Below are 15,895 nucleotides of genomic sequence, written 5' to 3'. Positions count from 1 at the left end.
CCAAGGAGATGCCAATCCCGCCTCCAGAGCCCAGTTGGAGTAAAAGTTTGACCCCTGGATCCAATCTATACAGTGTCTTAGAAGACACGCTACATTGTATCTTCTTAGGTCAGGAAAATTTATTCCCCCCTTACCCCGGGTAATTGGAGCTTGGCCATTGCTATTCTAGGCCTTTTCCCAGACCATATATACCTGGAGAAGGCGGACTGCACCCTGGCTACATCCTGGTGGCATAACAGCAGTGGGATGGTTTGGAGCGGATATAATAATTTCGAGAAACTGAACATACGTATCAGGTGGCATTTGCCCAGAAATGATAGTGGCAGTTGTTCCCAATGTCTCAACTCAGGATTTTGTGAATCAATGGGGGGTAATTTAGATGGTAGAGTGTTTCTGGGGTACGGCCGATGTGTATGCCTAGGTATTTGATTGGTTTGGAGGTGACTTTTATCGGTGTATCATGAGGTAATTGAGAGCATAGGAATTGAGAGGCCGAAAGGTCCAGCAACTCACTTTTGGACAAGTTTACCTTAGACCCCGAGTAACTGCCAAACTGGTTTAGCATATCATAGAAGATCGGCAAGTCATTCACTGGAGAGGCCAGGAACAGCATCAGATCATCAGTAAATGCTGTTAATTTAGTAGTTACTCGGCCCACCCTGATGCCTTGGACCTTACTATTCTCTACCCACCGGAGGAAAGGTTCCAATGATATATTGAACAGCAAGGGCGACAAAGGGCACCCTTGACGTGTACCCCTCTGTAAAGGGAAAGGTGTAGATAAAAACCCTGAAGTATGTACCCTGGCCTGGGGTTCAGAGTATAAGCCCCTCAAGAATGTCCTAAATGTCCCCGTGAAGCCCATGCGATCCAATACTGTTCCCAGCCATCCCCAGCCCACACTGTCAAACGCTTTTTTGGCATCCAATGTGAGGAGGGCTGGGGAGGGGTGGGAGGCCGGTTTATTCCGTATATTATCCAGCACAGCCAGAACCTTCCTTATATTAGCAACCTCCGACCTCCCCTGAACAAAGCCAACCTGGGACGGAGTGATTAGGTGCGGTAAAAGAGTAGCAAGTCTATCCGCCAACAATTTTGACACTAGCTTTAAGTCAACATTGATCAGGGAGATCGGGCGGTATGCTGTCGGACATTTAAGCTCCTTCCCTGGTTTCGGGAGCACCTTGATGTAGGCTGTGTTAACTTCCCCTGGGATCCTCTCACCCGCTAGATAGCCGTTATATAATGTTGTAAGGCTGGGTGTAATTTGGTCAAGGAGTGCCTTAAAGAATTCCCCCGTATACCCATCCGGGCCGGGGGCCTTATTGTTTGGTAGTTTTTTAATGGCCGCTTGACTTCCGCTTCAGTGAAGGGGGAGTTCAACATATCTCTATCTTCTGACGTTAAACTGGGTAAGCCTATTTCGTCCCAAGGGAAAAGATCTGGACCTCCTCCTCCCGCGCCCTTAGAATACAATTGAGCATAGAAATCCCTCAATAAGTCGTTAATTTGAGCCGGTTGGGAGACTAGGGATCCCGAGGGGTTACGCAAGTGTGTGATAGTGGACATGGATTGCTTGCCCCTGGCCAAATTGGCCAAAAGCTTGCCTGACTTGTTGCCAAAGCGAAATAGTCTCGCTTCTTGGCGGGATAAATAGAATGATTCCCTTGTCTCCAGCCAGTATTCATACTCTCTCCTCACTGTCTGCCATAATTGTCTGGAGGTGTCTGAAGGAGAAGATTGGAAATTAGTATAGGCCGTACGTAGGGCTGTGCTTTTAAGTTCTAGTTGGGTTGCAATTACTTTTTTCTTTTTAGCTTTGTAGGAAATTATTTGTCCCCTCAACACCACCTTTGCCGCACTCCAGTACAGCTGCGGATTGTGCACATGTTCTGAGTTGTTGGCGTGATATTCAAGCCACCAGCCCCTTAACAGCTCCAAAAAGGAGTCATCCGTTGCCAGCCGGAAAGCGCCAAAGGAAATCAGTGCCCCGAACATGGGCTGGACGTATGTCCACAAGCACTGGGGAGTGATCCGAAATCAGTAGGTCACCTATGTCAACATTAGTGACTCGGGATAGGAGGGGTTTGGACAGCAAAATATAATCAATACGGGACCAAGATTGGTGCGCCGATGAAAAATGTGTGTATTCCCTACCTTCAGGGTACCTATGCCTCCAGATGTCCACCAGTTCTGATGCCAACAGAAATGCGGGTAAAGGGGTGGCCCTCCCACTTGCGCCTAGTTTGGTCGGGACCTCAGAGCGTCTGTCCTCTAAGGTATTGGCCACAACATTAAGGTCCCCCCCCACTATTTTCATGGGCGTTGTGTCATTTAGCAAGGTGTCCCTCAGGGAATCCAGGAAGGCTTGTTGTCCCGTATTTGGGGCGTATACACTACAGATGCTGATTGGTTGTGGGGCTCCCTTGAGGACAAGGCTCACCACCCTCCTGTCAGCGTCATGTTGGACGTTGGTAACAAGTGAAGTGAGACGTCTGTGTATGAGAATTAGGGTACCTGCTTTACCCCGGACCGCCGGAGATCCCACTACTTTGCCAACCCAAAGCCTCTGCATACGGATAAAGTCCGCCTCCTCCAGGTGCGTTTCCTGCAATAAAGCAATATCAGATTTAAGACGTTTTAACTGTCTAAGTACCATCAACCGCTTTTGCGGCGAACGTAATCCTTTTACGTTCCAAGTCGTCACCCGCATATAAACAAATTAAATTGCTTAAAAGTAGAGGTCCTGCATCTGTGGAAACTCCCTCCCCCCACCCGCCCACAACAAAGAATCATGCTAAGCAAAAAAACTAAAACTAAAACATAACAGTGCATAAGTGACTCCTTTTTTCCACCATGCCCGGTAAGGAACCCGGACTGGGCCTGTGGAGAATCCTGGCATTACGCTAAACTTCTCAAACTAAACAGATATAAGGAACGCTCTTCACCCCTCTGTAGATGATCTGATAAGCTATAGAATAAAATCAGATTAAGCAATATATGATAGATAATAAAAGAGAAATAACTGACACAAATTATGACACATGTGTCCCCCCTCCCCTTATAGCAGAATAGTAAAGTAATGCAGATTCCCGGTAGGTATAAAGAGTTGAGCAATATCACTGTGTGTTCATCCCTCCTCCTTCCCTGTAGGAAGATCAACTGTGGATCTAGCCCTCCTTAGGCCTCTACGACGTTGTTCTTTTGGCGCCAGAGGCGACGACGGAAGATTCACTCTCTGACTAATGGCCTGCTGGTCCCAAGACGATCTGCGTTGACTATTGTGTTTTGGCCTGGGAGGGTCCTTGGTGCTGGCTGTGGAGGGGGAGGGATCAAATCCCAGGGTGTCCGCAGCAACCTGAAGATCTCGAAATTCATTGTCATTGTGATCCCATCAGGATGAAAAACCTTTAACGTCGCCGGATACATCAAGGCAAACTTCATCTGTTTTTTGTGGAGGATGGAGCACGAGACCTCTGCGGAGTAGTCAGCAAAAATCAGCAGTTTATGTCCCTTGTACAGTATAGGTTGGTTTTGTTGTTTAAATGCTCTCAAAATCGCCGTTTTGTCCGTATAATCCAGATAGCGTACAATTACTTGTCGCGGGCGAAGATTAGTAGGGGTCTGATTTCTGTCCATGTCTTCCGCTGAGCGGAGATCAGGCCCTATGCGATGCGCTCTTTCCACCTTACATAGTCTAGGGATGTGCAGCAGCTCGGGTAAATCAGACTCACATAGTTGGCGCAAGTCCTTCTGTGGTACCGCCTCCGTGACACCCACTATGCGCAAGTTATTGCGCCTCGATCGGTTCTCCAGGTCCTCCACCCTATCCCACAACTTTCCATTTTCACGCTGCAATTCACGGAGCCCTGCAAAGGAGGAATCAACATCATTCTCCAGGGAGAGTAGTCTTTGGTCTAAATCATCTATGCGTTCATCATGTTGGGCCACTTTTTGCTGCAATAGCTGGAACAAGCGGGCAACCGTGTTCGCTAGTGTCTCTTGAATGTCAGGCGCAAGATGGCGAGCCACAGCCTCCGCCAAACGCCTGTAGTCTATTGAGGATTCCTGGAGAGTAGTCTCCCCATCCTGGGTACATTGGAGGGGTGGAGGACCTGGCATATCAGGAAGGCTGGAATTAGATGCTGTGTCATCCACAGGAGTAACTGAGGGTGTTGTCAGTTTTGTGGACTTCACCCCCTTGTTTTTAGTTTTCCCCATTTTAACCAGATAGGGATCCATCGATGATATCTAATGTCTCCGTCACACAAAAGTATATATATGAGACCAAGAGTCATATAGAATTGAAGCAGAGCAGAGCAGGGCCTCTTATATGCTGGCTGAAGTATGGAGATGATATCTTATTCCCAGTGTAGAATATGCCGCTGTGAATAGCGGTTTGGCAGGCTGTATTACAATTGGGTATCAGTCACAATGGCCACTGTATTATGATGCAATAGTAAGGCGGACGTGGTGCAGGCAACTGGAAATGGCGTCCCCTGTCTCTGTCATTACATGGCTGCCCTGTGAGAGTGAGCTGATGGGGGGGATGATATGGCAGCTCGGGCTTCGGACCCGCAATGTTGTCAATGTGGGGAGCCGCTGCCTCCCCGCCGAGTACCTCACTGCCCTCCGTCTGAGGCCGTCTCCTGTGCTGCCGCTCTGCACAACTCCTGTGTGTGGAGGAAGCGTGGCCGCAGGCAAGATGGCGCCGGATCTCTGTATGAGCGCCTCACAACTTCGTGCGCCGGCCTCAATGTGCGCTCCTGCCGCGGAACAGACCTCCCGCACGTCCCCTCGTCCTCCGGTTCTTCCGCCCGACGGGCTGCAACTTGTGTGACTGCGGTGAGGGGGATCTCTGCTGTTGCTCGGGGTGAAGGCGCGGAGCTCCCTCTCCACACAGCCTCACATGGCGGCGCTGGAACCGGAAGTCGCGGGGTCCCTCTTTGTGTAATATCAGTGTGATGCGGGGTCCCTCTCTGTGTAGTATCAATGTAATGCGGGGTCCCCCCTCTCTGTGTAGTATCAGTGTGATGCGGGGTCCTCCCTCTCTGTGTAGTGTCAGTGTGATGCGGGGTCCCTCTCTGTGTAGTATCAGTGTGATGCGGGGTCCCCCCTCTCTGTGTATTATCAGTGTGATGCGGGGTCCCCCCTCTCTGTGTAGTATCAGTGTGATGCAGGGCATCCCTCTCTGTGTATTATCAGTGTGATGCGGGGTCCCCCCTCTCTGTGTAGTATCAGTGTGATGCGGGGTCCTCCCTCTCTGTGTAGTGTCAGTGTGATGCGGGGTCCCTCTCTGTGTAGTATCAGTGTGATGCGGGGTCCCCCCTCTCTGTGTAGTATCAGTGTGATGCGGGGTCCCCCCTCTCTGTGTAGTATCAGTGTGATGCGGGGTCCCCCCTCTCTGTGTAGTATCAGTGTGATGCGGGGCCCCTCTCTGTGTAGTATCAGTGTGATGCGGGGTCCCTCTCTGTGTAGTATCAGTGTGATGCGGGGTCCCCCCTCTCTGTGTAGTATCAGTGTGATGCGGGGTCCCCCCTCTCTGTGTAGTATCAATGTGATGCGGGGTCCCCCCTCTCTGTGTAGTATCAGTGTGATGCGGGGTCCCCCCTCTCTGTGTATTATTAGTGTGATGCGGGGTCCCCCCTCTCTGTGTAGTATCAGTGTGATGCGGGGTCCCCCCTCTCTGTGTAGTATCAGTGTGATGCGGGGTCCCTCTCTGTGTAGTATCAGTGCGATGCGGGGCTTCCCCTCTCTGTGTAGTATCAGTGTGATGCGGGGTCCCCCCTCTCTGTGTAGTATCAGTGTGATGCGGGGTCCCCCTCTCTGTGTAGTATCAGTGTGATGCGGAGTCCCTCTCTGTGTAGTATCAGTATGATGCAGGGTCCCCCCTCTCTGTGTAGTATCAGTGTGATGCGTGGTCCCCCCTCTCTGTGTAGTATCAGTGTGATGCGGGGTCCCCCTTCTCTGTGTAGTATCAGTGTGATGCGGGGTCCCCCCTCTCTGTGTAGTATCAGTGTGATGCGGGGTCCCCCCTCTCTGTGTAGTATCAGTGTGATGCGGGGTCCCCCCTCTCTGTGTAGTATCAGTGTGATGCGGGGTCCCCCCTCTCTGTGTAGTATCAGTGTGATGCGGGGTCCCTCTCTCTTTGTAGTATCAGTGTGATGTGGGGTCCCTCTCTCTGTGTAGTATCAGTGTGATGTGGGGCCCCTCTCTCTGTAGTATCAGTGTGATGCGGGGTCGTCCCTCTCTGTGTAGTATCAGTGTGATGCGGGGTCCCCCCTCTCTGTGTAGTATCAATGTGATCCGGGATCCCTCCTCTCTGTGTAGTATCAGTGTGATGCGGGGTCCCCCCTCTCTGTGTAGTATCAGTGTGATGCGGGGTCCCCCCTCTCTGTGTAGTATCAGTGTGATGCGGGGTCTCCCCTCTCTCTGTAGTATCAGTGTGATGGGGGGTCCCCCCTCTCTGTGTAGTATCAGTGTGATCCGGGATCCCCCCTCTCTGTGTAGTATCAGTGTGATGCGGGGTCCCCCCTCTCTGTGTATTATCAGTGTGATGCGGGGTCCCCCCTCTCTGTGTAGTATCAGTGTGATGCGGGGTCCCCCCTCTCTGTGTAGTATCAGTGTGATGCGGGGTCTCCCCTCTCTCTGTAGTATCAGTGTGATGCGGGGTCCCCCCTCTCTGTGTAGTATCAGTGTGATGCGGGGTCCCCCCTCTCTGTGTAGTATCAGTGTGATGCGGGGTCCCCCCTCTCTGTATATTATCAGTGTGATGCGGGGTCCCCCCTCTCTGTATATTATCAGTGTGAGATCAGTGGCCCAAAGTCAATTTTATTTTTAAATCATAATTCTGTGTTTGTACTTTGATAGTAAGAAGGAGGAGAAGATCCACAGCGTCCAAAAAAAGTTTTGTTGTCTTTATTATGAGGCATATAAAAAGTTACAAAAGATAAAAACGTAGGCCTACATGTTTCAGGGAAACACACCCCCTTGATCACGACTGCCTTGATCAAGGGGGTGTGTTTCCCTGAAACATGTAGGCCTACGTTTTTATCTTTTGTAACTTTTTATATGCCTCATAATAAAGACAACAAAACTTTTTTTGGACGCTGTGGATCTTCTCCTCCTTCTTACTATTATCACCGGGTGCGGCCCGCTACTACTCCACTTGCTCCTGCCTGAACGTCCACCATCACACAACAAACCACCTATGGTGAGCTGAGTTTTTGTACTTTGTTTTTGTACTTTTTGTACTTTGATGCCCATTTTTATGCCAACCTTGGGCTCCTTTTGGCCATGTTTATCACTAATCTCCTCAGGGCTCCTCAGTTACGGCAGGTTATGAATATTATACATTTTCTGTAAGAATAATAGCTAAGCCAGGAGAAAGAAAAATCCTCCGAATAAGAAACCAACTTCAGCCTCGTGTGTATGCAGCAGAGCTGTCTGTGTGGTAACCAGGGGATGCTAGGTGGTGGTATTCCTGAGGCAGTTGTCACAGCGGCCAGGACTGCATAGCGGGGTCTACAGCCCTGTAATCTGACCCAGGAAGTCTCCCTCACCTTCCAAATCATAGCAGATCCACTTCAGGCTGGGGCTTGCATCAGGGGACAGGACTGTAGAGGTAATCTCTCCATAGCTGTAACCCCTCTCTCCCCGGAGTGCTGCTATACTATGCTCACCAGTTGCGGATTAAATGTACCCTGGGCCCTGGGCTGTCCACCCAACCTGGGCCCCTAACCCGTTCCCCCCCATAAACATATTGCAGTTACATCCAGTGACTCACCGGGGGCGTCTTCTCTGAGTCTGTCACCTTTTCTTTTTCTCTCCATCCAGCCTGGGCCACCTTGAAGTCTTCTCCTGGCTGTGCATCTTCTCTCCAGAATCTGCAAGACAAATATTTTAGGCTCCAACACATACAGTAGTTAGGTCCCTTGTACCCCTATATAGTAGTTACACCCCTCCGAACCACTATCTGGTTACACCCCTCTGTGCATCCATAGTTTTAAGGTGTCCCTGTAGTATATAGACCCTTGTGTGCTCCTCCAGTTATATACAGCCCTCCTGTGCGCTCCCCCATTAGTTATAGCCCCCCTGTGCACTCTACCCAGTAGTATATAGCCCCCCCTGTTGCTCCCCCAGTAGTATATAGTCACCCTGTGCGCTCTCCCCCATTAGTATATAGACCCCCCGTGTGTTCCCCCAGTAGTATATAGCCCCCCTGTGCGCTCTCCCCAGTAGTATATAGACCCTCCGTGTGCTAACCCAGTAGTATATAGCCCCCCTGTGCGCTATCCCCAGTAGTATATAGCCCCCTGTGCGCTCCCCAGTAGTATATAGCCCCCCCGTGCGCTCCCCCAGAAGTATATAGCCCCCCGTGCGCTCTCCCCAGTAGTATATAGCCCCCCTGTGCGCTCTCCCCAGTAGTATATAGCCCCCCTGTGCGCTCTCCCCAGTAGTATATAGCCCCCCTGTGCGCTCTCCCCAGTAGTATATAGCCCCCCTGTGCGCTCTCCCCAGTAGTATATAGCCCCCCTGTGCGCTCTCCCCAATAGTATATAGCCCCCTGTGCTCTCCTCAATAGTATATTGCCCCCCTGTGCTCTCTAACAATAGTATATAGACCCCCTGTGCTCTCACCCAATAGTATATGGCCCCCTGTGCTCTCCCCCCAATAGTATATGCCCCCCTGTGCTCTCCCCAATAGTATATAGCCCCCCCTGTGATCTCCCCAATAGTATATAGCCTCCCTGTGCTCTCCCCAATAGTATATAGCCCCCTGTGCTCTGCCCAATAGTATATAGCCCCCCTGTGCTCTAACCAATAGTATATAGCCCCCCTGTGCTCTCCCCAATAGTATATAGCCCCCCTGTTATCTCCCCAATAGTATATAGCCCCCTGTGCTCTCCCCAATAGTATATAGCCCCCCCTGTGATCTCCCCAATAGTATATAGCCCCCATGTGCTCTCCCCAATAGTATATAGCCCCCCTGTGCTCCCCCCAAAAGTATATAGCCCCCTTGCTGCGCCCTCTCCCCAATAGTATATAGCCCCCTTGCTGTGGTGTGCATCCCCTTCAGGCCCCCCGCCCGCTGCTGCGCTTCAGCAGCAGCGGCAGTACTGACAGAGAGAGCGCCATTGGCTCCCTCCCTGTCAGTCAATCTTGTGGCCGCACTGCAGCGGTCACAAGAGGCTGCACTCCCCTTACCCTCACGCCGACGCTGCAGTGACATCGGGCGCCAGAGGGAGAATGCGGCCTCTTGTGACCGCAGGAAGTGCGGCCATAACATTGACTGACAGGGAGGGAGCCAATGGCGCTCTCTCTCTATCAGTACTGCTGCTGCTGCTGAAGCGCAGCAGCGGGCGGGGGGCCTGAAGGGGATGCACACCACAGCAGGCGCAGCACATCACTCAGGGGCCCACTGGGCCCCGAAAGTTATGTGCTGCCGTGTAGCATCCTTCATACCAATAATGTGGGCGGTGGCGGCATGGGCCCCCCCATATCCTTGGGCCCTGGGCGGCTGCCCAAACCGCCTACATTATAATCCGCCACTGGTGCTCACATCTGCCCTGCTCATTCCTTCATGCTCCCTGCAGTCTCTGTCCGCCCTTGTGTTTCCCATCCTCTCCATTACTGTACAGTAACTTATAATATCACAGATTCTGCTGTTTCTAAATGTTTATTTCATCTGTTTTACCGGTTATTCAGAATAAAAAAATCATTATTTTTGGGGTGTGGAACCAATTGTCTGCATTTCTATGATTTCTTATGGGAACATTTGCTTTGGTTTAAGAGTGGATTTGGATTACAAGCGCGGTGCTGGAACAAATCCAAGGCCCCACTGTATATAATATCCAATCCCTTGAACAAGGTAGATTTGTGGACACAGCTTCCTGCAGGGGGATAACACTTGAAGAATACATTAATTGTTTAATAGGAAAGTCTTTGAATACTATAGGTTGGGTGACTTTTGTATGAGGCGAGGGTTACTTCAGACTTATTGGGGCCTACCGAGACCCTGAGGTACTCAACTGAAGGGGCTTTAAGAGAAGATACCTACACCCATGGGTATGAATCCTCCACCTGTCGCTGTCTATAGGCACCTAGTGACATAGAGCAGGAACGTAGGCCTCACCTGGTGCGTAGAGCTAGCCGTCGGGGCGACCCCTAAGGAACCTAGCAGAGTGCAGTGAAAGCTTACCGCTTCTACCTATTCACTGTCTTGTAGTCCTGTCTGAGTTATCAGGAGAGAAGATGGCTGCCCGGAGTAGGTAGGGTATCCCTTTAGTCCTGTTTCACCTCAGCCTCCCATAGATGTTGTTAGCCAGACAAGGATGAGCTGAAATAGTATATAGCTGTATGTGTGTAATATACATGTAGCTGAGCTGTATGTGTGTAATGTACATGTAGCTGAGCTGTATGTGTGTAATGTACATGTAGCTGAGCTGTATGTGTGTAATGTACATGTAGCTGAGCTGTATATGTGTAATGTACATGTAGCTGAGCTGTATATGTGTGTAATGTACATGTAGCTGAGCTGTATATGTGTAATGTACATGTAGCTGAGCTGTATGTGTGTAATGTACATGTAGCTGAGCTGTATGTGTGTAATGTACATGTAGCTGAGCTGTATATGTGTGTGTAATGTACATGTAGCTGAGCTGTATGTGTGTAATATACATGTAGCTGAGCTGTATGTGTGTAATGTACATGTAGCTGAGCTGTATATGTGTAATGTACATGTAGCTGAGCTGTATGTGTGTGTAATGTACATGTAGCTGAGCTGTATGTGTGTAATATACATGTAGCTGAGCTGTATGTGTGTAATGTACATGTAGCTGAGCTGTATGTGTGTAATGTACATGTAGCTGAGCTGTATATGTGTGTAATGTACATGTAGCTGAGCTGTATATATGTAATGTACATGTAGCTGAGCTGTATGTGTGTAATGTACATGTAGCTGGGCTGTATATGTGTAATGTACATGTAGCTGAGCTGTATGTGGGTAATGTACATGTAGCTGGGCTGTATATGTGTAATGTACATGTCGCTGAGCTGTATATGTGCAATGTACATGTAGCTGAGCTGTATGTGTGTAATATACATGTAGCTGAGCTGTATGTGTGTAATATACATGTAGCTGAGCTGTATGTGTGTAATGTACATGTAGCTGAGCTGTATGTGGGTAATGTACATGTAGCTGGGCTGTATATGTGTAATGTACATGTCGCTGAGCTGTATGTGTGTAATGTACATGTAGCTGAGCTGTATGTGTACATGGACCAGACGTCGATCAGGTTAATAAAACTTTCACGCTTCTTATCCTCAACAATTCCCCATTGTGTAATGTGTGAGAGGCTGCGGGGGTCTTCCGGCTCCAGAGATGGTGGAGATCGGAGTCCCTCTGTGTGGCCTTCGGCCGTTGTTTGTCCTTGAGAAAGTGATGTGATATCTTGATACGTGTTGGGATATGAATAGAACCTAGTGAAGAATATACTGAACCAGTTATTGATTCGGATGTCCCAGTGTTTCTCTCCAGATGCTGAAAGATGTTACAGGGAGCAGAGACTGATATGGACGTCCGCTGAGATCAGAACGAGAACCTGGAGGTGGGGGGGGGGGAGCGTTCCAGAACTCCCCTCTTGAGTGTAACCTCCGCGCTTCCTTCTATAATGATACTTACTGACGGTTTCCTCTGATGTCACCTTCGCTCTCCATTGTTTGGTATTTCGGAGCTCGGGGAAGTGGGAGATCACCCTGGGAGGATGGCAGCGAGCCGGGCAGAGGTCTCTTTGGACGTGTTACATTCAGGAGTGACGAAATCCTCACCACTCACCAAGTGTAATTTACCATTTCTAAAGACTAGTTCACACAGAAGACGTTACCGCTCCCAAACGTTTATTTTTTTTTTAACATCGCACCACATGCAGATATAGACAGACTACGCTGAATTTTCTACATTTTTCTTCATAGACTAATACAGAGGGGATAAAACACCATTTCTATATACATATTGGTGATTTTTGGAATGTTTTCCCCTAATTCTTCAACAGAAATTTTGCCACAAGATAAAGAATCACATGACTGTAGGGGATAAAACACAAGAGGAAAGAAATATTTATAGTAATTTATACATAAAGGGGTATTCCGCTCATACATAACTTTTCATATGATGCTGCCCATGGTGAGACTAACAATTCCTTCCATACTTTTTATAAATCACATCTGTTATTTCGCAGTTTGGCCGCCTGTCAGTGCAATGACGGCTATTAGTAAATTATTCCAGTTCAGGTGGACTGATCGCTCATTGGATGTGTCTTTAATTAAAAATACAATTGAATTTAAGAGTAAGGATGGTGAAAAAAGAAAAACTGTGTGTGAACACTTAAAATAACGAACACTTAAAATAACGTCCGCTGTTTGCTAAAGACGTCAGCAAATAAAAAATAAACATACACCTTTTATCTAATTTTTACTTGGTGTGAACATAGCCTTTATCTGCAACTCTGTAGCTTCTTTGTAATGCAGAAGTAATACAGTAGGAATGAAGGGAATAACTTTGTTCCTATCTGACGTCTGCTCATCAGGCTGCAATCTTTTATGTCTGCTCCGCTCCGTGCCGCTCCTGCCCGAGTGCTGGGAAAAGATGGATCCAGTCCTATGAAACTGGGAGGAATTTCCCAGAATCCAACTTTTCAAGCAGACTTCAAAGCCGGCAGTCTGATGACCAGAATGCAGATAGGAAAGAAGCCATTCCCTTCCTTCCTACTGTAAACTCACTCATCTCTATTTTTAATGCAGATTTTTCTTCATCATCAGTTAGAATTCTTTATATTCATTAATCTCATTGTGAAGAGGAAAATGGCTTCTTCCTGTTGTGAGTTCTTTGATGGACCACAAGATATGGTCTCGAATTAAAACATTTTCCACAATCTGAACATAAAAATGGCTTCTCCCCTGTGTGGGTGTTTTTATGGTAAAGAAGACTTGATTTCTGAGCAAAACATTTTCCACATTCCAAACATAAAAATGGCTTCACCCCTGTGTGAGTTCTCTGATGCACAACAAGATCTGATTTTTGAATGAAACATTTTCCACATTCAGAACATGAAAATGGCTTCTCCCCAGTGTGAGTTTTCTGATGCCTAACAAGATCTGATTTATTAATAAAACATTTCCCACATTCTGAACATGAAAATGGCTTCTCTCCTGTGTGAGTTCTCTGATGCTTAACAAGATCTGATTTAGTAATACAACATTTCCCACATTCTGAACATGAAAAAGGCTTCTCCCCTGTGTGAGTTCTCTTATGCGTATAGAGATATGATTTGTCAGAAAAACATTTTCCACATTCTGTACATGAAAATGGCTTTTCCCCTGTGTGAATTCTCTGATGCTTAACAAGATGTGATTTATGAGTAAAACATTTCACACATTTGGAACATGAAAATAGCATCTCCCCAGTGTGAATTCTTTGATGGGTAACAAGCTTTGATCTATTATTAAAACAGTTCCTACATTCTGAACATGAAAATGGCTTCTCGCTTTTGTGAGATATTTGATATCTATCAAAAACTGATTTCTGATCAAAACATCTTCCACATTTTGGACACGAAAAAGGCTTCTCCTCTGGGTGAAGTCTTTGATGGGTAACAAGACCTGATTTCCGAATAACACATTTACCACATTCTGAACATGATGGTGTCTTGACCCATGTAAGATATTTTTTGTGAGTAAAGCATTGTTCATGTTGTAAATATGAAAACTGATTCTTTCCTGTATTTTCTCTTTGATGTTCATCGTCTTCTCTGTAAATGTCAGCTTGCTGTGATGGAGCAGAAGATGGGACTTGTATAACAGGATGAGATGAGAGATCTTTGCTGTGAGGGGCTGAGGGTGTATCTGGGATAGTGGACGGCTCCTCATATGTATCTTGTGTGATATGATCCTCTGAGGAGATCTGATGTCCCCCTGAGCTCCTGGTAGAATCATCTGCAAAGGAGAAAAACACCATTTCTCTTATTTCCCAGTAATAGAAGCTTAAACATATTGCAGACATATTGTAACATAATAAGAATGATCAGATCTGTTCCCATCCACAGGAAGTGTCAGGGAGAAGAATCTAGAAGCTGGAGGCCGGGGAGATGACATCCTATCAATTATTTCTTCTTTATTAATTTTATATAAGACATAACTCAGATTTTTAAATACAAGTAATAACAAACCGTTAAACCCATACAGAACGGGGGCAACCAGAGATTCACAGAGTATAATTGTCCAATTAGGACTGGGAGATTAATTATAATAATTTGATTAGTTCGCCCAGAACTTTAGAATCAATTAGATTTTTTGTGAAAAATTGTTAGTTCGATTAAAAAAAAAAAAAAACATTGTGGGCGGTGCAGTGTGCGACGGGTGTGTGGCTGCAGTAGGCGGGCAGTCTTGTGTGCGGCTCTGGGGGCAGAGTGCCCCAGTCCCCCTCAGTCACTCCCAGCTGCCCCAGTCACCCCCAGTCTGCCGCAGTCTCCCCTCATCTATACCTGTACTACTACACCCCTCATCTGTACCTGTACTACTACACCGCTCATCTATACCTGTACTACTACTACACCCCTCATCTGTACTACTACACCCCTCATCTGTACCTGTACTACTACACCCCTCATCTATACCTGTACTACTACTACACCCCTCATCTATACCTGTACTACTACTACACCCCTCATCTATACCTGTACTACTACTACACCCCTCATCTATACCTGTACTACTACTACACCCCTCATCTGTACCTGTACTACTAAAACCCTCATCTTTACCTGTACTACTAAACCCCTCATCTGTACTACTACTACACCCCTCATCTGTACCTGTACTACTACTACACCCCTCATCTGTACCTGTACTACTACACCCCTCATCTGTACTACTACTACTACACCCCTCATCTATACCTGTACTACTACACCCCTCATCTGTACCTGTACTACTACACCCCTCATCTGTACCTGTACTACTACACCCCTCATCTGTACCTGTACTACTACTACACCTCTCATCTATACCTCCACTACTACACCCCTTATCTATACCTCCACTACTACACCCCTCATCTATACCTGTACTACTACACCCTTATCCACTATACCTCCACTACTACACCTCTCATCTATACCTGTACTACTACACCCTTATCCACTATACCTCCACTACTACACCTCTCATCTATACCTGTACTACTACACCCTTATCCACTATACCTCCACTACTACCCCCTACCTAGATGGAGGCACAAATAAGATCTCCTATACTATATGGGGGCACAGAGTGGCGCATATTTGGCAAACCTACTTATATGAGGCACAGAAGGGGCTTGTCTACTACATGGGGGCAGAGAGGGAGCCCTGCTACACTGGGAAGCAATAAATGTTGTTTATTTAGCAAAAGAAAAAAAAAAAAAAAGAAAAAAAGAAAAATCGAGAATCGTCCAAAAAATTTTTGTTCAATGAATACATTTTCAGTGCCCAAATCTAGATTTTTCTTTACCTCAGAGTAGTTTGAATCGCATGTCCCAAGTGCCCATACTCACTCCAAGCGCTCCCTGCTAGTTCAGATTCTTGTTCCCAACTTTTCAATGTATTACCCGCCCATATGTCTCTTACACCAGTTATCCCAGTTTCATTACTTTCAACAAGTTATTATTATTCTATAACGGTGCAAAGCCCATAACCCCTTCTACAGTATTTTTGATTAACACTTCAATTCATTCCAGGACTTAAAGGGATTATCCAGCGCTACAAAAACATGGCCACTTTTCCCCCTCTCTTGTCTCCAGATTGGGTGGGTTTTCAATCTCAGTTCCATTGAAGTAAATGGAGCTTAATTGCAAACTGCTC

At 47.3% G+C, this 15,895-nt stretch overlaps 2 protein-coding genes across 2 annotated transcripts in view; both read right to left on the bottom strand.

Moving 5' to 3' along the window:
- The window catches only part of LOC138786612 (uncharacterized), a 324,608-nt gene that overhangs the window by 140,868 nt on the left and 167,845 nt on the right, over window positions 1-15,895 (bottom strand). The window lies entirely within an intron of this gene.
- Window positions 1-15,895, bottom strand: part of LOC138787591 (zinc finger protein 850-like) — a 29,304-nt gene that overhangs the window by 11,368 nt on the left and 2,041 nt on the right. The window contains exons 2-6 of the mRNA XM_069964937.1: window positions 12,846-13,982; window positions 11,254-11,541; window positions 3,244-4,115; window positions 2,158-2,608; window positions 514-591 (exon numbers count right to left, since the gene is read on the bottom strand). Of these exons, the coding sequence (XP_069821038.1) occupies window positions 514-591; window positions 2,158-2,608; window positions 3,244-4,115; window positions 11,254-11,541; window positions 12,846-13,982 (2,826 nt within the window). The remainder of the gene's footprint in view (window positions 1-513; window positions 592-2,157; window positions 2,609-3,243; window positions 4,116-11,253; window positions 11,542-12,845; window positions 13,983-15,895) is intronic.

Source organism: Dendropsophus ebraccatus, chromosome 3, assembly GCF_027789765.1.
Source record: "Dendropsophus ebraccatus isolate aDenEbr1 chromosome 3, aDenEbr1.pat, whole genome shotgun sequence".
NCBI lineage: Eukaryota > Metazoa > Chordata > Amphibia > Anura > Hylidae > Dendropsophus > Dendropsophus ebraccatus.
This window is presented reverse-complemented; position numbering and strand designations above follow the sequence as displayed.